Source organism: Acomys russatus, chromosome 28 (genome assembly GCF_903995435.1).
Source record: "Acomys russatus chromosome 28, mAcoRus1.1, whole genome shotgun sequence".
Lineage (NCBI taxonomy): Eukaryota > Metazoa > Chordata > Mammalia > Rodentia > Muridae > Acomys > Acomys russatus.
The window spans coordinates 31,675,048-31,700,485 of NC_067164.1; the positions used below are offsets into that span (position 1 = coordinate 31,675,048).

At 44.1% G+C, this 25,438-nt stretch overlaps 1 protein-coding gene across 2 annotated transcripts in view; it reads right to left on the reverse strand.

The window, feature by feature from the left end:
- Positions 1–3,310, reverse strand: part of Mon2 (MON2 homolog, regulator of endosome-to-Golgi trafficking) — a 70,853-nt gene extending 67,543 nt beyond the window's left edge. For both annotated transcript variants that reach the window (XM_051170895.1, XM_051170894.1), the window contains exon 1: positions 3,067–3,310. In XM_051170895.1, coding sequence (XP_051026852.1) covers positions 3,067–3,177 — 111 coding nt within the window. In that variant the 5' untranslated portion in view covers positions 3,178–3,310. The remainder of the gene's footprint in view (positions 1–3,066) is intronic.
- Positions 3,311–25,438: the final 22,128 nt, after the last annotated feature.

A 25,438-nucleotide genomic window follows, 5' to 3' on the forward strand; every position in this document is an offset into this window, starting at 1 on the left:
TATGCTTGAACAGCCATGGGGGCTGGGGACATAATAACAGTGCATTGCTCCACACTTGAGTGGAGAGTGGGATATGACTTTCTCACGTACTCTGGTACCTCACATTTGACCATGTCCCCTGGAGGGGGAGACCTAGTGGCACTCAGAGGAAGGACAGCAGGTTACCGAGAAGAGACTTGATACGCTATGAGCATATACAGGGGGAGGTAACCCCGCTCAGGAACAGTCATAGGGGAGGGGAATAAGGGGAAAAGGGGAGGGAGGGAAGAATGGGAGGACACAAGAGATGGGATAACCATTGAGATGTAACAAGAATAAATTAATAATAAAAAAAATAACAGTGCATTGTAAACACAACAACACTAAACGGTTTACAATTAAGCCCCACTCCAGCCTCCATTCTTCACTGGGAAATGGCCCTGAAAACAAGGTCTGACTCCATCCAGAGCCAAGAACCTTCGCCCAGATCCCAAATAAAGAATAAAAGAGAGCCCTACTGTGGCGATACAAGGCAGTCTATCACCAGATCTTTAGCAGCCACCAAGTAACATAGAACAACAACTCTGCTCTGGAAAACTCTGCCACGGGACCTTCTCATTTAGGCAAAAAAAAAATCTCTGCCAAGGTGCCAATGAATAACAGAAAGCCCCAAAGCCTGGAAACACTATTTGTAATTTATGATTTATTGATTCTGTGGTATCAAAAAGATAGACAGGGTCTGAAAGATGGCTCTGTAGTAAAGGTGTTTATCACCAGGCCTGACAGTGTGAGTCTGCCTGTATGTGCATTTTATGGTGCCAGTGAAGGCCAGAGGAAGGCATCTGGTCCCCTTGGAATTACAGGAGGTTTAGAGGCCTCCAAGGGGTGCTGGGAATCAAACGGGGTCCTCTGGAAGAGCAGCCAGTGAGTGCTCTTAAGCTACTGAGCCCTCTGCCCAGCCCCAAGTAAGAAACTTTCACTCAGCAAATCTTTGTGGAACATGCGCCATATACAAGATCATATATTAGAGGCATCACAGGATGATTTTTGCCATCACTGCCAAGGCTGCAGCAATCACTGTGCAGCTGCCCGGCCAGTGCCTAACTAGAAACTAACGAGCTTTACCGAAAATGCTAGAATGAGGAATGGAGTGAGTTCTACAATTTTGTAAGTTACCTGTTGGAAGAGTGGATTTTTTTCCCCCAATAAAAATACCACAGAAGTAGCAAAGTCTCAGGCTAACCCACAGAGGCCTATAGCATAGAGGAGACAAGCTCTTAACATGATTTACTAGAACCAGGAACAGCCACAGTTCTACAAATGATTGCTGAGATTACAGTAGGATTTAATGCTTTCTAAAAGTAAAGAGAAGCTCGCTCTCTCTCCTCTCCCTCTCCTCAGTCTCCCCGGGGGGGGGGGGGTTGTGTGTGTGTGTGTGTGTGTGTGTGTGTGTGTGTGTGTCTGCGCGCGCGTGCACACACGCGCGCAGATGATTCAACAGGATTACACTCTCTAGCCCCAGAAACACCTTAATTCTTTAAAAATTACTTGCTTTAACTTTCAACAGAAAGATGATACGGAGACAACAAAGAAAATCAATACCGAAGCAAGTTGGTGTTTATCTGAAATAAAACACAGGATCTTCCTCAAACTGAAATCTGTGGTCTCCATCCTCAGGAGTAGCTCATTAAAGAAACTGGAATTCATGAAGACAGGCAGAAGCAAGGTGCTCATAGACAACTTAAAGGTTCCTTACAAGTCTAAATTCTAAACTTTACCAGTCAAGTTTTAATTATAAAACTTTTTACAATAAGAATATAGTTTCAAGTAAAAAAAATATGAACTCAGTTGGTAATTTTAATAGCAAATAGTATGTTAAATTGCAGGCATACTAAGCTATATTAACTAGGAAATAAAATTAAGTGTGTTTACATATCTTTGAACTACATTTTTTAAAAATTTTAGACTTATTCATTTTTGTCTTATTCGCATAAGTGTTTTGCCTGTATGTATGTTTGTGTACCACATGGGGTCGGATCACTTGACTGGAATTGCACATGGTTGTGAGCCACCATGTCAGTGCTGGGAATTGAACCAGAGACCTCTGACAGAGCAACAAGTATTCTTAACCGCTGAGCCATCTCTCCAGCCCCCTGAACTACATTATCTTCAAAATGTGAAAGGACACAGTTTTTAAAATATTTTCAACAAAAATCGAATATTAACAGGAAAAAAGTCAGGGATGGTGAGTTAAATAGTGATTGAATTAAAATTTTCCATTCAGTATCTGGAAATTTTTACTGGCATACATTAAGCTGAGTTTCTTTACTGATGCTTTTCCTGTGAGCCATCACCATGATCACCATTATCACCATTATCATCATCTTGGTTTTTTGAGACAAGGTCTCTTTATGCAGCCCTGGCTGTCCTGGTGTCCACTCCCTCAGATCCGCTTGCCTATGTCTGCTGGCACTAAACGTTTGGCCACCACACCTGGCCTCTCAGAATCTTGTAAAACCGCATTTCCACCCTATTCTTCAGCTCAAAACAAACAAACAAAACTCAGGTGCTAAATTCAGGTGCATTCGTTTTGCAGAGCGTCCCAACACAACACTGCGCGCAGAGGGTTTAACGTTAATTACTGCAGGCCTTGACCATTTGCTGTAAAATTAAATGCTCTCGTTTACTGAGACTGAGACTGAGAACTAACACTTGGCTGAGTAACACAGCCAAGAAGGAAATGTTTCCAGGTGAGTGACATACATACACTACGTACATGTACGCCTGGAGTTCAGATTCCGCTACAGTGACGGATACTCATTTTTAGGAGCAATAAACCTGACTCCGTTCACTGAATCGGCTCACTCCAGGAACTTCATTCCGAAATAAACACGTTAAGAGAATGGAAGAAATCAAATTTCCATACAACTCTCCAAGGAATTTACAAACAGCATTTGTGAAACAATCACCGACTTAAACCTGCTGGTGGAATGAAAATTAGGACAGGGCTGGGGAGATCAAGGAACAGGTCTATATAAGACTGGGGAAGTGCTCGCAGCGTCTCCCCTGACGTCGTCTGATGCGTACCTCCTTGACAGGTGGGAATTTCTTCTTGCATTCGAGCGACAAGGCCCGCAAGTCGCTCTGCATATTCTCCAGCAGCTTCTTCACAGCCTCGGGGCTGTTGGTGCCGGACATGGTCCTCCCCCCAGGTCCTAGCCGATCAGCTGGCACTGTCGGCTCCTAGGGCGGCGGGCAGCGAGCCGGAGGCCAGGACTCCGCGGGCGCACGGCCGGGCCTGGGCTGCGCCCCCGAGGCGTGCCCGAGCTCCCCTCCCCGCCGCCCCGCACCGCCGACGGCTGCTCGCCCAGATCTGCCCGCAGCCGCCCCGCCCCGCCAGGCTTCCCCGGCGCCGGCCCAGGAGCACACCGCACCGGCAGGTCCCTCCCGCTGCCGCGGGGCCCGGCCACGGCGGGCGTCACCGGCCGCGGAGCTGGCCAGAAGCTTCAGCGATGCCCGCCCCGGGAGCCCAGACTCGCAGACGCCATTAGCCGAGTCGCCCACAATTCCGAGCGCAGCCCCGACACGTCAGCCGCACTTCCGGGCTCCGGGCCCCGCCCCCGCACTGGCCAATCAGGACGCGAGCGGCTGGGGAGGCGGGGCCGAGCGAGAAGCCGGGACGCGCTCCAGCTGAACTGCGCGGACCCCGCCCCCGGCGTCCACGCAGGTTGCCCGCACGGCTGCGCAAGCGCATCCTGCTTCTTCTTCTTCTTTTTTTTTTTTTTTTTTTTTTTTTTTTTTTTTTTTTTTTTTTTTTTGCTGGTAACCTGGAGCTAACTAGGAGTGCTCCTTGGCACCTCTGTGTGTGTGTGCGTGTGCGTGTGTTCTATTCTCTTCTTCAGTAAATATTTGCTATTTAAAAAATGAATTTTTCTTGCCCCTCAATTCTGCCTTCCTGAGCCCCTCCACCTACAACACTAAATAGCCTCTTCCTCCTACCTTCCCCAGCCTGAGGACCTAAATGGCAATCCCTCTACGGAGTTGTGCAAATCGCCCTTGGTTCATTTAACTGCGGAGTAGTCCCTTATGTTCCTTCTCAGTTACAAGATTGCTCCTGCGCCCCCAAGCCCGACTCCACCCCTTCTAACAATTGCTTTTCCTCACCAACAATGTCCAGCAAGTTGACCTCTGACACCACCACCCCCCTCCCACCCCCATCCCCCCACCCAACCCCCTCTCCTCATTTCTCGGTGTGTCTCCACCTCCTGAAAGGGTACCTGTACATAATAGGTAATTGATGCTCAAGGAAGGAACCAAATCAATTAGATGGCAAGTGCCAAATAAACGTAAGGCAAAAGCTAACGTGTGCTTTTTCGAAGATCCAGGTTAGTCTTATTTTTACCCAAGACATCTATTTTTCTGTTGCAAAAAAATAAGCAAGAAGCAAAAGTAACTTCAAGTGATTGTTCTGATGAGCAAAGCCAGCTTGTGTGCATTGAAGTTGAAAGCGGAGGCCGCTGTGTCTGCATTAAGGACCGCTATAAAATGGCCTGATTGGAAGAAACTTCTTGGTCCTGGGGCACTGAAATGTTGCAGGTCCAGAATCGAATTATCTTGGTCATCTCTTGCCCCCAAGTAGCCATTTGTTGTCATCTCCGTGTTTGACCTAACTTCCTGGTGATCTCTTTTGGAATGTGTCATCAAATTCCTAACCTCCAATGACCCGAAGGGCGCGATCACTGTCAAACAGTGCCGGAGGCTAGGAACACACTTGCCAGTTTGACTGTAACCCACCCACCCGATGTTTTCACTAAGGTAGCAGCTGCACAGGGGGTCACCCAGGACCATCAGAAAACAGATACATATATTACAATTCATAACACTAGTAAAAACTACAGTTATGAAGGAGCGTCAAAAATAATTTTGTGGTTGGTGGTCACCACAAGGTGAGGAGCTCTATGAAAGGGCCGCAGCATTAGGAAGGTTAAGAACCACTGACTTAATACATTTAAAAAGTACCTTGATTTATGACTTTGCTGCTGCTGTTGTTGTTGTTGTTGCTATTAAAACTTTATGAAAATACTGCTAAAAAATAAAATAAAAATAAAAAAGAAAGAAAATACTGCTATTCTGGATGACAGTATTTGGAGCACATGAATCTATGTTCCTGGGTTTTGGTCAGTTACATTTAGCTACAGAACAAATTAGGTCTTACTTTCTTTGAGGTAGGAGCTGGGTTTTTGCATCAACAAGAGGAGAGAGGTGGCAGATGGGGTAGGAGTGGGGTACTCCCAGGATAGTAGTTGGGGCCTTTTGTGTCCATTGTACAATATGGGAGGGGCTTGGCTGCTTCGCTTGTGTGTCAAAGCCTCAGTATCTGTATGTGGAAAGAAAGAGGAACCAGATGAAATCCATGACACATTACTTTTGAGGTGCCAGGAAGTTTTCTGAAGTGATCTGATAACTCGGCCACTAACACAATGTTTCGGCTTTTTATTATGAATAGCTTTGGCACAATTGACTGAAAATAATTTTCTTTCATCGTTTACATCTCTGTAGGAAATCAGGTTGCAATTTTTTTGTTTGTTTTTTCTTTTGTTTTCTTTGAGACAGGGTCTCACTATGTAGCTCTGGCTGGTCTGAAACTCATGATGTAGGCCAGGCTGGCCTCGAACCCACAGAGATCCGCCTGACTCTGCCTCTCCAGAGCTGAGAGTAAAGGTGCCTGCTTTTTTTTTTTTTCCTAAGCAGGGTTTCTCTGTGTAGCCTTGGCTGTCCTGGACTCGCTTTGTAGATCAGGCTGGCCTCAAACTCACAGTGATCCACCTGTCTCTGCCTCCCGAGTGCTGGGATTAAAGGCGTGCACCACCACACCTGGCAATGTATCCATTTTTTAAAGATTTATTTATTTATTATGTATACAGTGTTTCGCCTGCATGTACACCTGCGCCAGAAGAGGGCAGCAGATATCAGTGTAGATGGTTGTGAGCCACCATGTGGTTGGTTGCTGGGACTTAAACTTAGGACCTCTGGGAGAGCAACTAGTGCTCTTAACCTTTGAGCCGTCTTCCCAGCCCCTCAAATTTATTCTTAAACTTAGCACTATGGGAATGAAAAATAGCAACAACAGTCTGTTACCTCATTATTTCCAAAAGTTGTCATGTCATGCTGTTGCTAAAAGTCCTTCCCAAGCAGAGACCAAAGCAATATCTACCCCTCCTTCTAAGGTCCCAACCATAAGCCAAGGCGTGACCCCACTAAAGCTCATTCATTGGGCTTCCTTACAGGGAATCAGTGGAAGGTTCATTACAGGTGTGGGGGTGCTCCTCCCTCAAAAGGGCATACAAGGAAAATTTACCCAACAAGGATGTGGGTTTCCATGTAGCAGCAGAAACGGAACCACCCCTCTCCAGTACTGACGCCCCATCTACTCCCTCACCACAGCCCCTCCCTGAGGCTGTGGAGGCCGTGTAGAATTAAGGCAGCGTTGGAGGGTTTGGATACTTAGGTGATGGTCTTCTGACTCTCCCCAACCCCTTCATGAGGGAGTGTAAATGGTCAGCAAGCCCAGCTCAGGTAATTTTGCAAGGGGGCACAGCTGAGCCCTCCAGGATGATGTTTGCTTGGCTTGGAGGATACTCACTCAGAACACAATCATGACATGAGCATTCAACTGACCGTAGGCTTTACCTGGATGCCTCAGCAGCACCTCGGGTTCCTCCCTGTAAAGGAAAGCCCTCACACCCATTTGCCCAAACATTTGAACAAAGGGCTCTTCCTGCTGCTTCAACTGCTGTTCTCCCTATTCCACCCCAATCCCTTCCAACACCCCAACACCAGGTAGAGGAGAAAGAAGGGTAGTGGGGAGAGAGGGCATAGTTTTCCTTAGCTGCTTCCTGCTGTTCAGGGTTGTTGGGTTCCTTGGGGGCAAGTCCAATCCTCCTTTCAGGACGTCTCCAACTTCTCCTCATCCAATTTCATCAACAGCAACCAGGAACAGCAGGGGAGAAGCAGCAGTAGCCATCTTCTTCCTCGGAACCCCCCAGCCTTCCCAGCGTGAGGCAGCTCCCAGCTGTCAAAGATCACTTGACCTCTCTCATGAGGCAGTTATCAGCTGTGGACAAACTTGAGCAGCGTCCATATCCCACACCTGGGATTAAAACAAAAACATGTTTACATATAGGTCAAAATGTTCACAATATTAGCTGGAAACAGATGTGTGAGAGAAGGCGTGATGCTTGTCCACTTGAAAAGGAACTGCCTCTTGTGGAGGCATGGTCTCTGCCAACTGATAAATATCCTAGTATGGACTCTGAGAGGATATATATATATATATTACAAGAGGCTTGGCTTTGGCTCTTTTGATTTTGGCATCACTTCCTATCGCTTGGCTGTTCATTGCTACACTTTGGGACACTCCTGGAAAGAAGCGCTCCAGATAATGCTTGGAGGTCCTGGGTTCCTTCCAGTTGCTGCGGTTGCAGTCACCTTTGCTGAACTGCTGTTTTTCTGTTTAACAGATCTGCAGAAATCCTGGCGACAAAAAGTGGAATCACTCCAAGGAACTGAGCCTAAAAAGGTCTACTTCTCCTGTTCCCATTAACCTCTTCTCTCTCCTATCTAGGGTAGGTGGGTTGGAAGGGAGGCATAAGCATTAAAGAACCCCAAATAAAGTGGGTTTCAAGCAGTTCAAAGCCTACCGTGTCTACGGTGGATGTAATTCGGTTGTTCCACCCTTCATGCTGTTTCTAACCCATTTGCCTCCTCTTATTCTGAAAAGCATACTCATGTCCTTTGCTACCTCAACTGCTGCTTTTCGTCTGACTTCTGCCCTCACTATAGTCACTTTCTTCACGTATCACATTCCCATTGCCAAAGACTAATAATCTGAGGAGTTCAGAATATGGAATATGTATGGAGAACTCTAGTTCTGCTATGCTTTTTGGGGACTGCCCCCTACATCACTAAAAGGAATGCAGTCACTTGTCCTTAGAGTAGACGACACAAAGATCATCAGGACCATCAGCTTCTGTGGTCAAGTTCATGAATTCATTGGTACATAATACAGTTATCTGTAGTGAAGAAAACAGATCAAAAGTTTGTTATATAGTTAATAAGAAACTTTACCTGCAAATGCAGAAATGGTTGCTTAACCTTTTTTTTTTTTTTTTTTTTTTTTGGCCTATAATCACATTTTAGATACTATCTATAGTACAATGTTCCTGTGTTTGTGAATTAAAATTTGTTTAAACATGTAGCTGATAACTCTCCTTAAAATGCACTTTATTGTTAGTGACCCGGCATTATGGTTTTCATTGTCATCACTGTGTCTCTCTGAATTACCTTTCCTGAAAATTTTATACTTTTCTTTCTCAAAAAATCTTACTTAGTCCTAGAGCAGTTAGTCTGTGATGCCAACTGGCACACACTCTATGTGATGGGTAGCTGTGATCGTTAACTTGCCACACTCAGACTCAAGTGAGAGGAGAGGAACTAGCCGGATCAGGTGTGTGTGTGTGTGTGTGTGTGTGTGTGTGTGTGTTGGGAGGGAGGGGTTGTTTGGATTTTGATAGTTGAGGTGGGAGTGACCTGCCCTTCAGATCACACCATTTCATGTGCTGTGCTGTGAACTGTGTAAAACTGAAGAAATCTAGTTGAGCAGAGGCATTAAGCAAGCAGTGATGCGTGTATTCTTTATTTGCTCTTGATTGTGCATGTAATATGACTGCCTTCTTGAGTTTCTGCCCAGACTTCCCTGAAACGATGGCCTATGACTTAAAATCATAAGCCAAACAAAGCCTTTCTCTCCTAAGTTGGTTTTGGCTAGGGTGCTTTATAATAGCAAGAGAGAAGAATCTACGGCACTAAGTATTATTTTCCACATGTATACACATAGTCACACACACATACATACAGTCTGTAAGTGTGCACAATGTCCGTGCTTATGGGACAATGTGCCATGGCATGCATGGAGAGGTCTCTGCCTACTTACAGAGTGGGTTCTCTCTGCCCTGTGTGTGGGTCCTGGAGACCAAGGGCTTGCACTACCCACTGAGCCATCTTACCCACCCTTAACTGTTTCTTAAAATGTAAACTCAAAGTTTTAATTTTCAGAATTAGATGGCATTAGTTGCATCTTTCAGAAATTGCATGCCAGAAGGGAGTAAGGGGAAAACGGGAGGGAGGGAGGAATGGGAGGATACAAGGTATGGGATAACAACTGAGATGTAATATGAATAAATCAATAAAATATATTTTAAAAAAAGAAAAGAAATTGCATGCAAATGGGACAATACAGATGATTTATTTAGAGAATAAAAGAATATTTATTACAAAAGGTAAATTATAGAGAGAACCAATAATGCACTATTTATGACACTGTCTTTCCTAGATAAACTTGTTTATATGTTTTTATGGTAACTCTAAAATATTTTAAAGGCATTTTTGTTTTTACTGTAGTAACTTTAAAAACATAAAAAAATCGAGCCAGGAGTGGTGGTGCATGCCTTTAATCCCAGCACTTGGGAGCCAGAGGCAGGCAGATCTCTGTGAGTTTGAGGCCAGCCTGGTCTACAGACAGAATCCTGGACAGCCAGGGCTATTATACAGTTAAACCCTGTCTCAAAAAAAAAAAAAAAAAAAAAAAACTGAAAAAAAAAAGCGTAAAAAATCATTCTAGTGTGTGTGTGTGTGTGTGTGTGTTCCTTGCAGACTTGGCTGAAGGCAAACCCAGAGAGCCTACCTCTGCTTCCCTCGTGCTGGCACTGAAGGAATGCCTCACGGTGACACCAGGCACAAAGTTATTCTGGCATCATTACATCAAAGTATGGTCTCTCTTGTGAGGAAAGGGAGTGACAGTGATGAGGAAGAGCCAAGTTTTTGATAAGCTTTAAGTCAAAACTTGTCTTCTCTGGGCCTCCCTGAAGTCATTCCGCGAAAGCTGCACAAACAGATCTGCCTTGAAGAAAGCAAAGCAGCAGCCACTCTGATCCACTGCCTTCATGCCATAATTTCAGCAACTGTTTAAAGCAGAGAAGGGATGGAGGCTGGTGCACATCTTGGCAAGACTCTTCAATAGCGTGTCCTATTTTATAACTGAACTCTCTAGAGATACTGAACGCTAACCAGTGTTGTGTGCTCAAATGGGTATTTCTTTAACAAGTCTGTTATTTGTGTACTATTTTAAGCCCTTCCACTTCTTTTATTGGCTTTGCTTTCAGCATTATTCTGCCCATTTCCATTCTTTCTGCTTCTGTCCCTTGTCACCCTCTGGAACTGTAGTGGCCTCTTGTTGTTATGGCTGCTGCCATGGCTGTGGCCACTGGGGAGGCGGCTCTCACTCAATGCTTCTTTTGCTGTTCTTGTCGTTTCTGCTGCTATCAGCCGCTACCCAGCGTCGAAGCTCCGTCAGCTCTGCAGCGGGCAGATGTTGCTGAGCATGCTGCCATTTTTTTTTTTTTTTTTTTTTTTTTTTTTGGTTCTGCCTGCCAGCCGCTAGTATCCTTTTCTTTGTACAGCCACTCAGCCTGAGGAGCCTGCCACTCTGTTGCTGCTGCTGCTGCTTCCTTCACTTCTTCCGCTGCAAATAAACCTTCTGTCAGGCCTAAGGTTGCAACACCAAAGAAGGCAGCACAAGACGGTATCACCCAACTGGCTCACCAAGACCGCTGAACACTTTGCTTGTGTGGTCTGAAAAGGGGTGCTTGTGGCAACTGCAGCAGCAACAGTTTGTGCAAACGAGGGTTTGTGTTAACAACAATCATAGCATTGTTCCTTTTGCACCAGGCACAGCAGTCCCTCAGTTAAGCTACCAAGAGACATGCTCCCCTTTGGTCTGAGAAATGACTGCAGACACAATCGTGCTTGGAACAGCTGTGTCTGGGCCTGGGCCTGCAGGAGCTTGCACAGCAAGGAGCTGTGACTGTTCTGTAGCTTCCTCCAGGCATCTGAGAGTGTTCCCAATAGACAGCACTGGAATACACACGGTTCAGGTGACTGATTTTGATTGACAGCCTTTCTCTCTCTCTCTCTCTCTCTCTCTCTCTCTCTCTCTCTCTCTCTCTCTCTCTCTCTCTCTCTCTCTCTCTCTCTCTCTTCCCCCAGGGAAGCAAGGAAGAGTCCAGAGGCTGTGAACTAGAGAATAATCAGCCTGTTTCATCTGTTTATTTGTAAAAGTAACTTTTATTCTCCTGACTCAATTGTTGTCTGGGAGAAAACTCAGATGAAGACAATGAGAAGAAAATCAGAAGGATCCAGAAGATTAGAGTAGATTGATTGCCGAGTTAGTCTGAGGCCAAGCAGAACAATTCTGGGCCTGAGAGAGAAGCCAGATTGAGTAAGTCAGCTGGGAGAGGAGTTTTAGCCAGAACAGCTGAGTTGAACCAGCCAGCCCAGAGCTCAGAAAGAACAAGTAAGGGTGAGCTTATTCAGCAGTAAGTCTCAGAGGCTGAAAACATTCTAGGTCTGGGTTAGATAGTCCAGAGGTTAGAAGTTTCCAGGGCTAGGCCCAGGTTAGCAGAAGGAGGCAGTGAGCCTCCCAGACAACAACTGAGCCGGAGAATAAAAGCTACTTTGACAGTGTAATATTTCAAACTAGAAGGAAACTGTTATAATGTAATGGAGGAAACTGTAACAAAGCATCAAGAACTTGAGCAAAGAGGGAAGACTTTGCTTTGGCTAGACATAGGCCACCAAGGCCAGGAAATCAACCTGAGCACGGTAGCTGCTTGTCTTGCTTCCAATCGAGAGAGATGATCGCAGTGTTTCTTGTGTGCTCGCCATTGCCCCCTTTCCCTTCTTCCTGACACCCTAGCCTCTTTCAAGATGGATCTTTCCTCAGCTAAAAGGGAAACGCCCTGCCAGACACACCCCAAATGATGCTCCCTAGGTGATCCTAACTTTAGTCAAGTTGACCATGAAGATTAACAAGCACATGGTTCTATATTTGAAAGGGCTTTTTTTCTTGTAGAGGCCAAAGTCCATTGCTCTAGACCACTGGTTCTCAACCTGTGGGTTGAAACCCCGTTGGAGGATCAGATGACCTTTTCACGGGGATCACTTAGCTAAGACCATCAGAAAACACCCAGATTTGCATTATGATTCACAACAGTGGCAAAATTACAGTTCTGCAATGAAAAGAAGTTTATGGTTGGGGTCAGCACAACATGAGGAAGCATATGACAGAGTCCCAGTGTTAGGAAGGTTGAGAGCTGTTGATCCAAGAGCGAGTACAATAGCTTTGTCTCTGAAATGGCGGTCTGCTCCACATTACACTGTATCTGTACAAAATATCAAAGCAACAAACTAAAATTTCAGAGCCCCCCCCCATTTCTCCAAACAATGTTTAGTTAAAAATCCAAAAATAGTGGCAAAAGTGAGAATTTAAGCAAGGGTAAAGTTTAAGGAGGTCACTTTGCAAAAGGGTCCTGGAAACCTATAAGAAGAACATTATTATGATGGGCAGATCTGGGTCCTGGGGTCCTGCTCAAACTATGGCACCAGCCAAGGAAAATATAGGCAGTAAACTTTGAACCCCTACCCAGACCTAGGCGATGGACAGGACATTCTCCACTGTTGAGTGGAGAGGGAGATCTGACTTTCATACAAACTCTGGTGCCCCATTTTTGATATGTCCCCCTGATGGGGAGGCCTGGTGGCACTCAGAGGAAGGATAGCAGGTTACCAAGAAGAGACTCGATACCCTATGAGCATATACAGGGGGAGGAGGTCCCCCTCACTCACAGACATAGGGAGGGGAGTAGGAGGGAAGTGGGAGGGAGGGAGAAATGGGCTAACAATTTAGATATAATATGAATAAATTAATAACATATTTTTTAAAAAAAAAAAAGAAAGAAAGAAAAGGCGCTCCTAGTTTCTTTATATGTGAGACTGAGTAATTCCTAAAAGGCAATCAGTAAGAGGAATAAGGGGCCAGCTGGTGCCAGTAGAAAAGTTTCAGTGCCCATGGAAAGAAGGCAGGAGTATTTGCTGGGCGAAGAGTTGACCTTGTTGATATATCGCCCTAGAGTCTCTTCCCCTCAGCAGGGCCTTGGGCAGTGATCTTGCCGGTAACAGAATCATCCATGGATATCAGTTAATGAGTGCATAGGACCATGTCTTCTTAGACAAAGCAAGTCTATTTAACCTGACCCACAAACGGGGTAGGGCAATGTGCTAGTTTGGTTTCTATTGCAGTTATAAAACACCACGACTAAAAGACGCCTGAGGAGGAAACGATTTATTTCAGCTTACAGGTGTGGTCTATCATGAAGGGCACGCAGGGGTGAGATCGCAGAAGCTGGAGGCAGGAGCCGATGCAGAAGCCACGGAGGGGTGCTGCTGACTGGTCTGCTCCTCGTGGCTTGCCCAGCCTGCTTTCTTATAGAACCCAGGACCACCTGCCAGGGCTACACTACCCACATAGAGCAGTACGGTTCCATCCAACTGTTTTCAGGTTATGAGGAAACACAAAGGCTTCTGTTTTATTGCTCTGTCATCAAGTCTCCCAGTCTAAAGGGAACAGGAAGATGTAAAGGAAGGGAATGCAATCTCTTAAATGAAGTTTGCTAGCTTGGCGTATTATTTATAACATCTGCACTGATTGGCCAGAGCTTGGGTCATATGACTGGAGACGGCTGTTGCTTTAGATCAGGGGTCAAAGAACAGTCACAGGGGAAATCGTTCTCCCTGCCATCCCCAGCCCCGCTCTCTTGGTGACCAGAAAGGTTAAGTAGGGAAACACTGAGAGTGGCTATTGGGTGAAAACATGATGGAAGAGGAGCATGCGGCTGCTCCTAGGATGGCGGAGGAGAAGGTTTACTGTGGATGTAAGAGAGAGCACAGGCGGACGCACCGTGGGGTGGGGTGGGTGGAGGAGCAGGAGAAGAAGAGAGGACCCGAGGACCAAGGGGCTAGGAGACAGGGGCAGTCAAAATGGCTGGGCTGTACAAGAGAGAGCAGGTTGGGGAAGGGGCCCAGACCAGTCCCTTGGCTGGAGAGTTTTTGGTAGGAGTAGGATATGCCAGCCAGGATGTCTCTGTAACAGATGCCAGCGATGCCTCAGAGAGACTGGCACACAGTTTCTGTTTCGGTATATTAAGTAGGCACGCTGTTAGCCTTTGTTCGTGGGTTTGAGACTTAATAGTTTTCACTAGTTAGTGAGATATTGTAGTTTTTACTTTAACCACGTGACTCAAGTTTCAAAATTGATTATGCATTTTAAACAATAAAAGGATAATACTCAAGATTAAAAAGAAACAAAAAATGAATGTTTTCTCTGTTCCAGATCTTTTTATTTTAAATAAAGCCTTAAAAATATAAAATTTAGCCAGGTGGTGGTGGTGCATGCCTTTAATCCCACCACTTGAGAGGCAGAGGCAGGTGGATCTCCATGAGTTCCAGGCCAAACTGGACTAGAGAGGGAGTTCCAGGACAGCCAGAGCTGTTACACAGAGAAACCCTGTCTCAAAAAACCAATAAAATAAAATTTAAAAGAAAACTTAAAATGAAACTGTAACAAATGCTACAAGTGCTAGATACAATATATATATATATATATATATATATATATATATATATATATATATATATGCTGTATAGAAAGTCAAAGAGAACTTTACATAAACAAATATCACAAAAAAGGAGAAACATTAGTTCTCTGGAAACATACACATATAAGTTTGTTGTTGGGGCTGGAGAGATGGCTCAGCAGTTAAGAGCACTGTCTGCTCTTCCAGAGGTCCTGAGTTCAATTCTCAGCAACCACATGGTGGCTCACAACCATCTATAATGAGATCTGATGCCCTCTTCTGGCCTGCATGTTTACATCAGATATACAGAAAATAAATAAATCTTGAAAAAAAATTATAACACCCATAACAGGTGTAGTTTCCTGACTAGCCCGGCCCTCCGTTAGCTACTTTCTGCAAACTTCTTAAGCAGAGACTCAAAGAAGTTAAATAAGAACACAGAGTGGACCAGCTGGTGCTGGTGTCACTATGGTCCTTGAGAGAATGTTTTACTCTTTGCCTGTCCCCAGTTGAGAATATTTGATGAAGAGAAAATATAAACAAACAAACAGAATAAACTAACAGCTTTTTTTTTGTTTGTTTGATGGCAGGCTGTTATGGGTAACATCAACACCAATAGACACTTACTGCAGTTTCCTTGTTCTAACAGGACAATACCAACAGTCCTATCCCACGGCCCCTCCCATCTTCTCCCCCTCGACGCCCCCATCTCCCCTGCTGTGGATCAACAGCACAGTTTAAGAGTTTGAAGATCCTAGCCAGGCAGGTGGGATGGCACAGGCCTTTAATCCCAGCATTCAGGATGCTGAGATACTCAGGTTTCTGTGAGTTCGAGGCCAACCTGGTCTAAAAGTGAGTCCAGGGCAGTCAAGACTACACAGAGAAATCATGTCTCAAAAAATCAAAACAAAACAACAAAAAGAATTTGAAGATCCTATAGTAATCAAGTTAGAAATCATTCCTTCTGTGCAGTCTTACAGGCAGTATAACCTTGACCATTTCTATAGCTGTCATTTGATAACAACACTTAAGTTCTCTCACCTTTTTAATTAAAAAAAAGTTATGCCTTTTTGTAGCCCCACTAGTCAATTTCTTTTCTTTTCTTTTTTTTCCTTTTGGGTTTCTGAGACAGGGATTCTCTATGTAGCCTTGACCGTCCTTGACTTACTTTGTAGACCAGGCTGGCCTCCAACTCACAGTGACCCGCCTTAGTCAATTTCTTAGAGGATGCTCTTCAGGAGGCAGTTGAAGGGAGGAAGAGGAAGAGAGAGCAGATGAACAGCAAATGTCACATTTCTCCCTTCCCCTCTCTTCAGCTCATTTCTTGCAATAGTCTGCTTAAGGATTGATCCATTTCATTATATGGCAAGAATAGAGGGAGAGGGCTTTTAAAATTTGAATATAATTAGCCTAAAATAGTGTGGTGGTACACAGGAGGAATCCAGGAAATATTTGGTAGGCCATGGGAAGACAGGTGGCTAGAGACTGCTGAGAGGGATTGGGGCTACAGCAGAGAAGAGGAAGCTAACCTTCTCACTTCCACTTGGGACGCTCCTTAATGGCTGAGGTTCTTTCACGGATACTAATACGACCCTTAGGATGTGCCGGGCAGAGTAACGAGGCGTCCAAGTTCATACAACCTGGCATTGTCTTAAGCACTTTACTCTTTTCTTAAACAGTTTTTAACCTTAATTTTTATTTTGTGCGTATGGAGGTTTTGCCAGCACACATGTCTTCTGTGCACCGCTTGCATGCAATGCGCACAGAAGCTACAAGAGAGTATCAACTCCTGGGGGCCCGGAGTTACAGATGATTGTGAACCACCATGTGGGTTCTGGGACTCCAGATGAGCATCCAATGCTCTTAACGGTGGAGCCATGTCTCCAGCCCCTCGTTACAAACATTCCTACACGGTGCTATGCTAATACCGTAAGGTGCAAATATTTTCTACCAAGGGGGATATTCAAGCTGGACGAGATTAAGTTCTCCCCGTTAAAACCTAAGGGACCCCAGAGAGTTCAGCCCCACAGTTGGGAACACAGTATCTCTCCAAAGGTTGTAGGGACAGAGGGAGAGCAGAGGCAGAAGAGGCAAGTGGTATAAGAAGCATCATATGAGTCTTTCCCTGTCAGCTGTCCGCCCACTGGAGCATCAACACATCAGGTCACTTCAGCGGAAACCCAGCTGAAAAGAACTACAGAGGAGACAAGGCTCACACAGGATGGTTTACAGAGACAAAAACTTCAGCAGTTCTCTCTTCCAGCTTTAATGGCGAGTTCTCTTCCCACCCACCTGGTTGTTTTGCTATAGAATATTCAAATCTGCCATGGAGTGAGGCGGATAGCCTGGCATCTGCAGGAGCATACTTCTTGTGACTCTGTGCTCATCGCAGTGTGAAGGCACAGACACAAGCGTCCCTGTGTTCCCCCCACCCCCCTTTAGTCTAAATGTGTGGCAGCCCTCCAGGTAAACCGAATAAGAGAAGGTTAAAAAAAAAAAAAAAAAAAAAAAAAAAAAAAAAAAAAAAAGCAGTGGTATCGAAGCACAGTAACTTTTGTTTAAACTCAAAAGTTACAGATCATCTTGAGAGGAGGGATTCTGGTGACCAGTCTCAGCCAGCATTAGAGATGCCTTCGAATTCTTTTTTTTCTATTTATTGAAAATATATCCCCCCCCCACTCACATAATATATCCTGATTACAATTCTTCCTCATTCTACTCCTCCCCCCCCAAGTTCCTCTCCACCTCACCTTCCATTCAGATCCACTCGTTTTCTATTTTTCATTAGAAAACAAACAGGCTTCTAAGGGATAATAATATAATGTGGTATATAAATAAGATTATATAAAACAAAAACTAACACATCAGAACTGAGGGGAAAAGACAGAAGGTCCTTCTATCCTTCTCCCAACTTTTCTACAAGTCTCACTGTGCTTTGCCCAATGTTTGGCTGTGAGTCTCAGCATCTGTTTCGATCGGCTGCTGGGTGTAACCTCTGAGAGGACAGCTATGCTAGGCTTCTGTCTGCAAGCATAGCAGAGGATCATTAATAGAGTCAGGAGTTGGCTGGCTCCCATGTTTGGGTCTCAGGTTGGGCCAGGCATTGGTTGGACATTCCGTCAATCTCTGTTCTGTCTTTTCCCCTGCACATCTTGTAGGCAGGGTACACTTTGAGTCGAAGTTTTTGTGGGTGGGTTGGTGTTCCCTTCCTTCCACTAGGAGTCCTATTTAGTTAAGACGGTGTCCTCTTCAGTCTCCATGACCCCTGCTACTAGGAGTCTTAGCTAGAGCCACCCCCATATCCCCCTAGAAGCCTACCTCTTAGGTTTCCAGCTTGTCACAGAGATGCCCTTGCCCATGGTTTCTCTTCTCTGTATAGGCCCTCTGTCCTCCTGCCACCCTCCTCCCTCCCCAGGTCTGATCTCTACCCTCATTTCTCTTGCGCCCCCTTTCCTGCCTTGTGCCCTCTCTTCAACCACTTCTACCGTCTATTCTATTTCTCCTTCTCGGTGATATTCAAGCGTCCTCCCTTGAGCCCACCTGGTTTCTTGTCTTCTTTGAGTCTGCAAGGGTAGCATTTCTTACTTAGCAAAGTAGAGGCCTCTGTTATGTCCACTATGAGTAGAGTCTGCCAAGACATCTTAGATTCCGGTGGCGTCCCTTGTCCTTGGTCTGTATGTAGAGTGTACAATGACCGTTGGCAGATAAAACAATGAGTGATCATTTTCACTTACAATGTAGGGAAGCAGGCTATTCCCACTTCAAAGCACAGGACACACGAGGGCCAGAACAGCTTAGGTGGGCTAGCATTTGGACTGGGCTACTTTATTACCTGCCCATCTGATCTCTGTTGTCTATTTGCCCGTCTTTAATATTAGGTGGAGCTTTAGCTTTTATTCTGTGCTATGCCTAATACAAGTTCCCACCTCTCTTTCAATCCCTTCCCCCAAACAGCGTTACGAATTAGAATTACACAGGTATTGAAACAATACCAGATAGGACCAGTGGTCACTCTCACTAAAGAAGGTCTAGATTTCTTTGATCTAAGATTAACAGAAACTAAATTTACCCCCTTGTCTGAAACACCACAAATGTAAGCACATCTATAGATTAACACCACTCAAGACACTGGGCATTGACGTCAGAAGAGTTCTAAATGGGGGATGGTAAACAGAGCTACTGGAGGCGGGGGAAGTGGAATTGCAGAATTATGTCCAGAGGAGCCCAGTGGGCGGCACCCTAAGTTGAGCGCTAACATTGAGAGTCTGTGGAGACCAAGGTAGCCAGGGTTTGCAAGACAGGACACTAGACAGAGAAGAGGCTTTTATTCAGGAAGCAAAATCTGGGCCGGTTTTGTCATTCATCAGCGTATAAGCACTGAACAACAACTTGAGTGGGGCATCATGAAGAAAGAGTAGCAACAGCAATGACAGGCATTCACATGGGGCGGGGGAGGCTTATCCATGTCAGCTGCGGGCAGCACTCAAGCGTGGGCCACTGGGAAGAATGTTCTGGGGAGACTGCTTCAAGGAGGGTGGTAATTAGTGGTAGCGCTAGACTGGGAACTGCTCTGAACCTGCCAAGCAAATCACAGAAAGACCTGAAACAACCAGTTTCCGAGTAATTTAATGTCATCTCAGAACAAAGCTCTGGGCTATTTATGGAAACACAGAAAAATATCCATCACCCACACAGGCTAAAATTCACAAGGCTGGCATCCACTAAGAACTGGATATATATCAGACAAACAGTTGCAGAAAATGAGTTCCAAAACGGGAGCATGGTCACATTATCAAAACCGATTTGAACCGAGTCAGACATTACAACGAGCAGAAAGAGACATTAAAACAACAAAACTAGGGTCTAGAGAGATGGCTCAGAGGTTAAGAGCACTGTCTGTTCTTCCAAAGGTCCTGAGTTCAATTCCCAGCAACCACATGATGGCTTACAACCATCTACAATGAGATCTGGTGCCCTCTTCTGGGGTGCGGCATACATGCAAGCAGAATACTGTATAAAAAATAAATAAATAAATCTCTGAAAAAGAAAGAACTTCATTTAAAAAAACAAAAACAAAACTATCTCCTAAATATCCCAAGATTAGAGACACCTGAGGGTGAGAAAACTATGAAATACACAATTTTAAAATGCAATGTATGAGATTAGCACTCCATTAGAAACCAGAGGAAGAATTTGCAAGCTTTAGCATAGCGTTACAGTAATTACCCAAAGTGAAACTGTGGGAAAACGAAAGCATCCTCCATGAAGGGCGGCTCAGCCTCCGGCGTTGTGTGCAAGTGGATTCTTGCACAGCGAAGAGGATATGGATAAAATGAAAGAAGTAAAGGCTGAAACGTTTCCAAACTCAATGAAGTTAATGATAAACCCACACACAAAGAGGGGAAACGCAGAGGAAACACATGAGCAGTAACTAAAGCCACACCAAAGTAGATCAGGCTCAGTTGCTCAAAGCCAACATCACACAGTGCTAGTCCCATTACAGTTCCCAGACACCACAACCAAATGCTCTCCTGTGTTTCCCTAGGATCCTCAGCACAACGTGTAATAGAAGCAATAAAACCACATATTTTTGCATTATTGCCCAGTTTTTGGTGAACAGCAATTCTGAGTAAAAAAACATTTGGGTATTTCACCACGAAGAACAGCGTTTCTTGTAAATTTTTTCCTCCCACAGATACCCTTTATCTGACTGGGGAAAGCACTGCTGTTCTTGGTTTATTGAGAATTTTATCACTAAAGGCACTGGCGTTGAATGCATCCTTTCATTGTGTGTAATGTCTTTTGTAAATAAGTAAAAAACTGGTTAAAAAATATTTTAATCTTCTGAATGGTCACTTTGTTTTTCAGAAATAAAACTTGGCTTAACTTTACCAATATATATATATATATATATATATATATATATATATATATATATATATATATATATATTCATGAAACCTGTAGCTTTTACTTTTCTATAGCTATGAATTTCCCAACTGGAAATTATTCTGGAATTTCCCTTAGCATTCCTACACCAGAGACATCTAATGAACAAATTCAGATGTTTGTTTAAGTGCAAATATTTGAATTTTCTTTTAATTTTGAAGCCATCTCTTTGCATACAGAATCCTCTGTTTTCCTCCCTATCCTATCACTGGCGGTTTAGAACCTCGAAGGTTCTGCCATTTTTCTTGTGACCTTCCTCATTTCTGGTGAAATGCCAGCTGTCCCATGGCTTCCTGATGATGGGACTTTCTTCCTCTATATTTGTTTTTCAGCCTTCTTCTTCTTCATTGTGCAGCTTTTGCTTTAATTATTATATGTCTGTGTTTTTCTTTCTGTCTATTTTACTTAGGGCCTGTTGGTTGGCTTTTTCTCCATCAGCTGATTTTTTAAAAAAAAAAATCAAATTAAGAAAAACTTCATCTATATTTCTTTAAATATATTCTGGTGTCTCTGTCTCTCTTCTCTTGTTTGGCTACGCCTCACATGTGGAGGACATATCCATGTATGTATGTATGTATGTATGTATGTATGTATGTAGTAGTGCCTCCCTGTCATTCAGGCACCCAGCCTTAATGGATGAGTCCTGAGAGTTTGAGTCCATCCTGGGCTGCACAGAACGTCCAAGAGCCATGTCAGTTAATAGGGGATCCCTAAATTTAGAAACAAAACAAAGCATGAGGCTGTGGTGCAGTGGTTTGGCATTTGTCTTTTGCACATGGGAGCCCTTGATTCCATCCCCCAAATAATAGAAAACAAATGAAACCACTGTTGTTTGGTTTTGAGTGTGTGTGTGTGTGTGTGCGTGTGTATACATGTGTGTGTATACATGTATGTGTACATGCGGAGACCACAGGTTGATATTAGGTGTGTTCTTCAGTTGCTCTCTGCTTTACTTTTTGAGCAAGATCTCAGCCTGGCTAGTATTAGTAGGTTGACCAGATGGCCAGAAGTCCCAGGGTACCTTCAGTCCCTGCTTCCCTATTGAACTCCGGTCCTCATGTTTGTGTGACAAATGTACTGACATGAGCTATCTCCCCATTCTTCTGGTAGATTATTTTTTAAATAATTTTTTTCTTCCTATTGATCTCACTAATACATTTATTTTTAACTCCAGGTATTTTATTCTTTAGCTTTGTTGTTTTAGTTCATATCCTTCCTGAATTCTGTTTTACTCACTAATGTATTTTCCTTTATATAATTTTTAACATATTCTTAAATTTGGAAATCTTTCCTGTTAGACATTACCATCTCAGTTTTCTGTTTGTTTGTTTGTTTTTTCCTTACTGGTTATACATTATGGTTTCCAGTTTATATTTTTGCTAGTTGTAGTTCATTTTTAATAACATTTTTAGTTGAAATATAATTGACTTATATCACATTCATTTTAGCTCCTCCCAACTTCCTTTCCCCCAGCCCTTCCCATGCACCCTCCACGTTGATAGTTTCATTGATCATTGTTACAAAATTGTCTTTATATGTGTGTATTTTTATATATGTTTAAACTTCTGTTTTTGTTGGCCAATGCAGGGCGGATTGCAACTCGGCATTAGGGGACATAAGGGAGTCATCCTGGGGGAGGCTGAGTTTGCTACTTTAAGCAGTCATTAGTTGCGTTGTTCTTCGTCTGGGGCTGGGACACCACACAATTTCTCCTTTCCCGTTAACACGCCCATTGACACTGACATTATCCCCTTGTGTTTATGCAGCCATTTCTATGCGGACAGTGTTTTACAGCAAACTTCCTGGTATTCTGGATTTTATCATCTTTCTGCCCCCCTAGTCACCCCCTTCTCTCCCTTCTGCCCCCCACCCCCGTTCAGTGATTTCCTCTGAGCAGTAGATGCAGGACTGTGATGTAGATGTTGCCATTGGTGTCGGGAGCCCCATGATCTGTGATCTCTGCATTGTGTCCAGTCATGGTTCCCTGTGGTGGTCATTTGTTGTGAAGAGAGGCTTCTTTGATGCAGGCTGCTAGCTACACTTATCCAGGAACGGTGGCTCACAAACTACGTGTTCATTTAAAAAACATTTTATCTGTAGGAATGTTTTGTTTGCATGTATGCCTGTGCACCACTTGTGTGTCTGGTGCATGAGGAGGTTATAACAGGGCATTGCATCCTAGCTGGAGTTAGAGACTGTTGTGAGCCACCATGAAGGGTCTGGGAATCAATCCTGGGTTCTCTGGAATGGCAAGCACTTAAAAAAAAAAAAAAAAAAAAGATAATTGAATTGCAACACTTTCTTTTTCCTTTTCATGTCCCCAAACCCTACCCTTCCCCACTCTCCTTCAAGGTGATGGGCTTCTTTTCTGCTAATGCATGCGTATGTGTATATATTCTTACACATAACCCATTTGGTCTACATAACGTTACATGTATGTATGTATGTTTTCAGGGCTGACCTTTGGCCCCGGACAGCCAATTGGTGTGTGCTCTTCCTTGGGGAAGACCCCCTCTCCTTCTCCTGGCTTCCCTCAGCTACCTATGGTCCTTTGTGTAGGACTGAGGCCTCATGGGCTTTTCTCCATCCGGTTGGGCATGTTTGTTGGAGTCATCCTTGTTCTGCTCATGTTTGAGCATGAGGAGTTTGCTGAGATTGTCTCCTGCTAAGAAAGAGGCAAGTACTCTTAACACTCAACCATCTCTTCAGACCCTTGGTATTTCCCCCCCTAAATAACATTATTTTTAGTAGGCAGGTTAGTTATTGACTAGTTCCTTGACCTTATTAAGGCTTTTTCCCCCCTTCTTAAGGCATAGCTCCAGTTCATGGTTTCTACTCCTAATGCCCAGTCATTTAAGTTTCCGTAGAAAGCCCCTGGTTATTTGTAAAGAGTCTCTGTTTGGTCACATCAGAACTCCAAAGTTTGTCTCTTTTGTGCTGAAATGCTTTTGAAACCACTTGAAGCTTAATTATTTTCCCATAGTTTCTGCTCTGTGTATAGTCTGGGAGTAAGCCAGGAGCCTGGAGTTTGAAGGTAGACTTTGTGGCTACCTACAATAGCACCACCCTTTTAAAATCTCCCTTGGTCATTAGGTACTTGGGTGTCCCTAAAGTATGAAACTATGGATCACAAGCCTGCACTGTCCACATGGGCCCTCAGCACAATGTCGAGACTGTTGTCACAATTCAATGTCTCAGCGCCTTCAGTTAGCTCTACTTTATATCTAGACACTTTGTCACAGTGGTTTTTTTTTTTTTTTTCCCCGAGATAGGGTGTAGCCTTGGCTGTCCTGGACTTGCTTTGTAGACCAGGCTGGCCTTGAACTCACAGAGATCCGCCTGCCTCTGCCTCCTGAGTCCTGGGATTAAAGGCGTGTGCCACCGCGCCTGGCTGTCACAGTGATTTTGATAGCAGGTTTCAAATAAGTTTTTCTTAATTTTAGTTTTACTTTTTTTGAGACAGGGTTTCATGCAGCTGAAGTTGGTCTGGGACTCATTCTAAAGCCAAGGATGATCTTGAGCGCCTGACCCTCCTGCCTCCACTCTCAAGTGCTGGGGTTATAGGCATGCATTAGCATGCTCAGCAAACTTATTTACTTAAAAATAAATTACTTTTTTTTTTTTTTTTTTTTTTTGGTTTTTTGAGACAGGGTTTCTCTGTGTAGCCTTGGCTGTCCTGAACGTACTTTGGAGGCCAGGCTGGCCTTGAAATCACACTGATCTGTCTGCCTCTGTCTCCTGGGTGCTGGGATTAAAGGCGTGTGCCACCACGCCTGGCAAGTTACACTTTTTTAACGACAGAGAGTTTCACTGTGTCATTCTGATTGGCTTGATACTTGGCCCCGTAGACCAGGCTGACCTTAAACTCCCAGAGATCTGCCTGCTTCTCCCTCTGCTTCCCAAGTGCTGGAATTAAAGGTAAAGGCTTGCATCACCATACCCCGAAACCTTTGCGCTTTTAAATGCGCAACTGACAAAAATGGATTACCTCATCATTACTATGCTACATGCATGGCACACATCTATCTTTGTAAGACAGCTGAAGATGAAAACTAAAATAGTATAACAGATGGTGAGTCGTGTGGAAAAGTGGCAAAAAAAAAAAAAAAAATTAACTGTACAGAGAAAGAGATTAGATTGACCAAAACATGTTTATTACATTTACTGATATTACAAATGGCAATCTCATACATTGTAAATGCAGTAGCTCTATATACACTGTACATTTATCCACACTGGGATTGGTGTCACTGCAACAACAGTGCCAGAGACGGAGGGTGTGGCTGACAGGGTATTCGCCTACCATGTATGAGGCTCTGGGTTAGAGCCCTAGCACCTGAAAAGAAACGGTCCCTAAAATGCGAATCTCATGAACAAGAGCTGCATGCTAGAGTTAAAAATTCAAGTTCAAACTTCTTGAGACAAAGCATGTGGTTTTAGGGATGGCTCCGAGGACACTGGTCACATAGAATGAGAGTGTGAGCAAGGGTCATGTGACATACCTCTGCATTCTCACCCCAGGTTCAGGATGCTACGTAGTAGTTCTTGGTGGAAAAAAAAAAGATCAGAACTTTTGTTAAGGAAAACCCTCCTCCAATTTCTAAAAAGCAAAGGCTTTTTTTTTTTTTTGAAGTATGCCAGCCAACTGCCTTTCTGGACATTGGTTCCAATGGGTCATAAGTCTAACCATGTGAAACACTGACCTAAACAGAATTATTTTTTGAAAAATCCAGAATTTGCAAAGAGAATTACTAGAATAACCAAACTTGGAAAGTTTTTTTTTTGTTTGTTTTGTTTTTTGTTTTTCAAGACAAGGTTTCTCTGTGTAGCCTTGACTGTCCTGGACTCGCTTTGTAGACCAGGCTGGCCTTGAACTCACAGTGATCCACCAGCTTCTGCCTCCCGAGTGCTGGGATTAAAAAGGCATACGCCAACCACGCCTGGCCAAACTTGCAAGTTTTAAAGGACTTTTAATACAATTT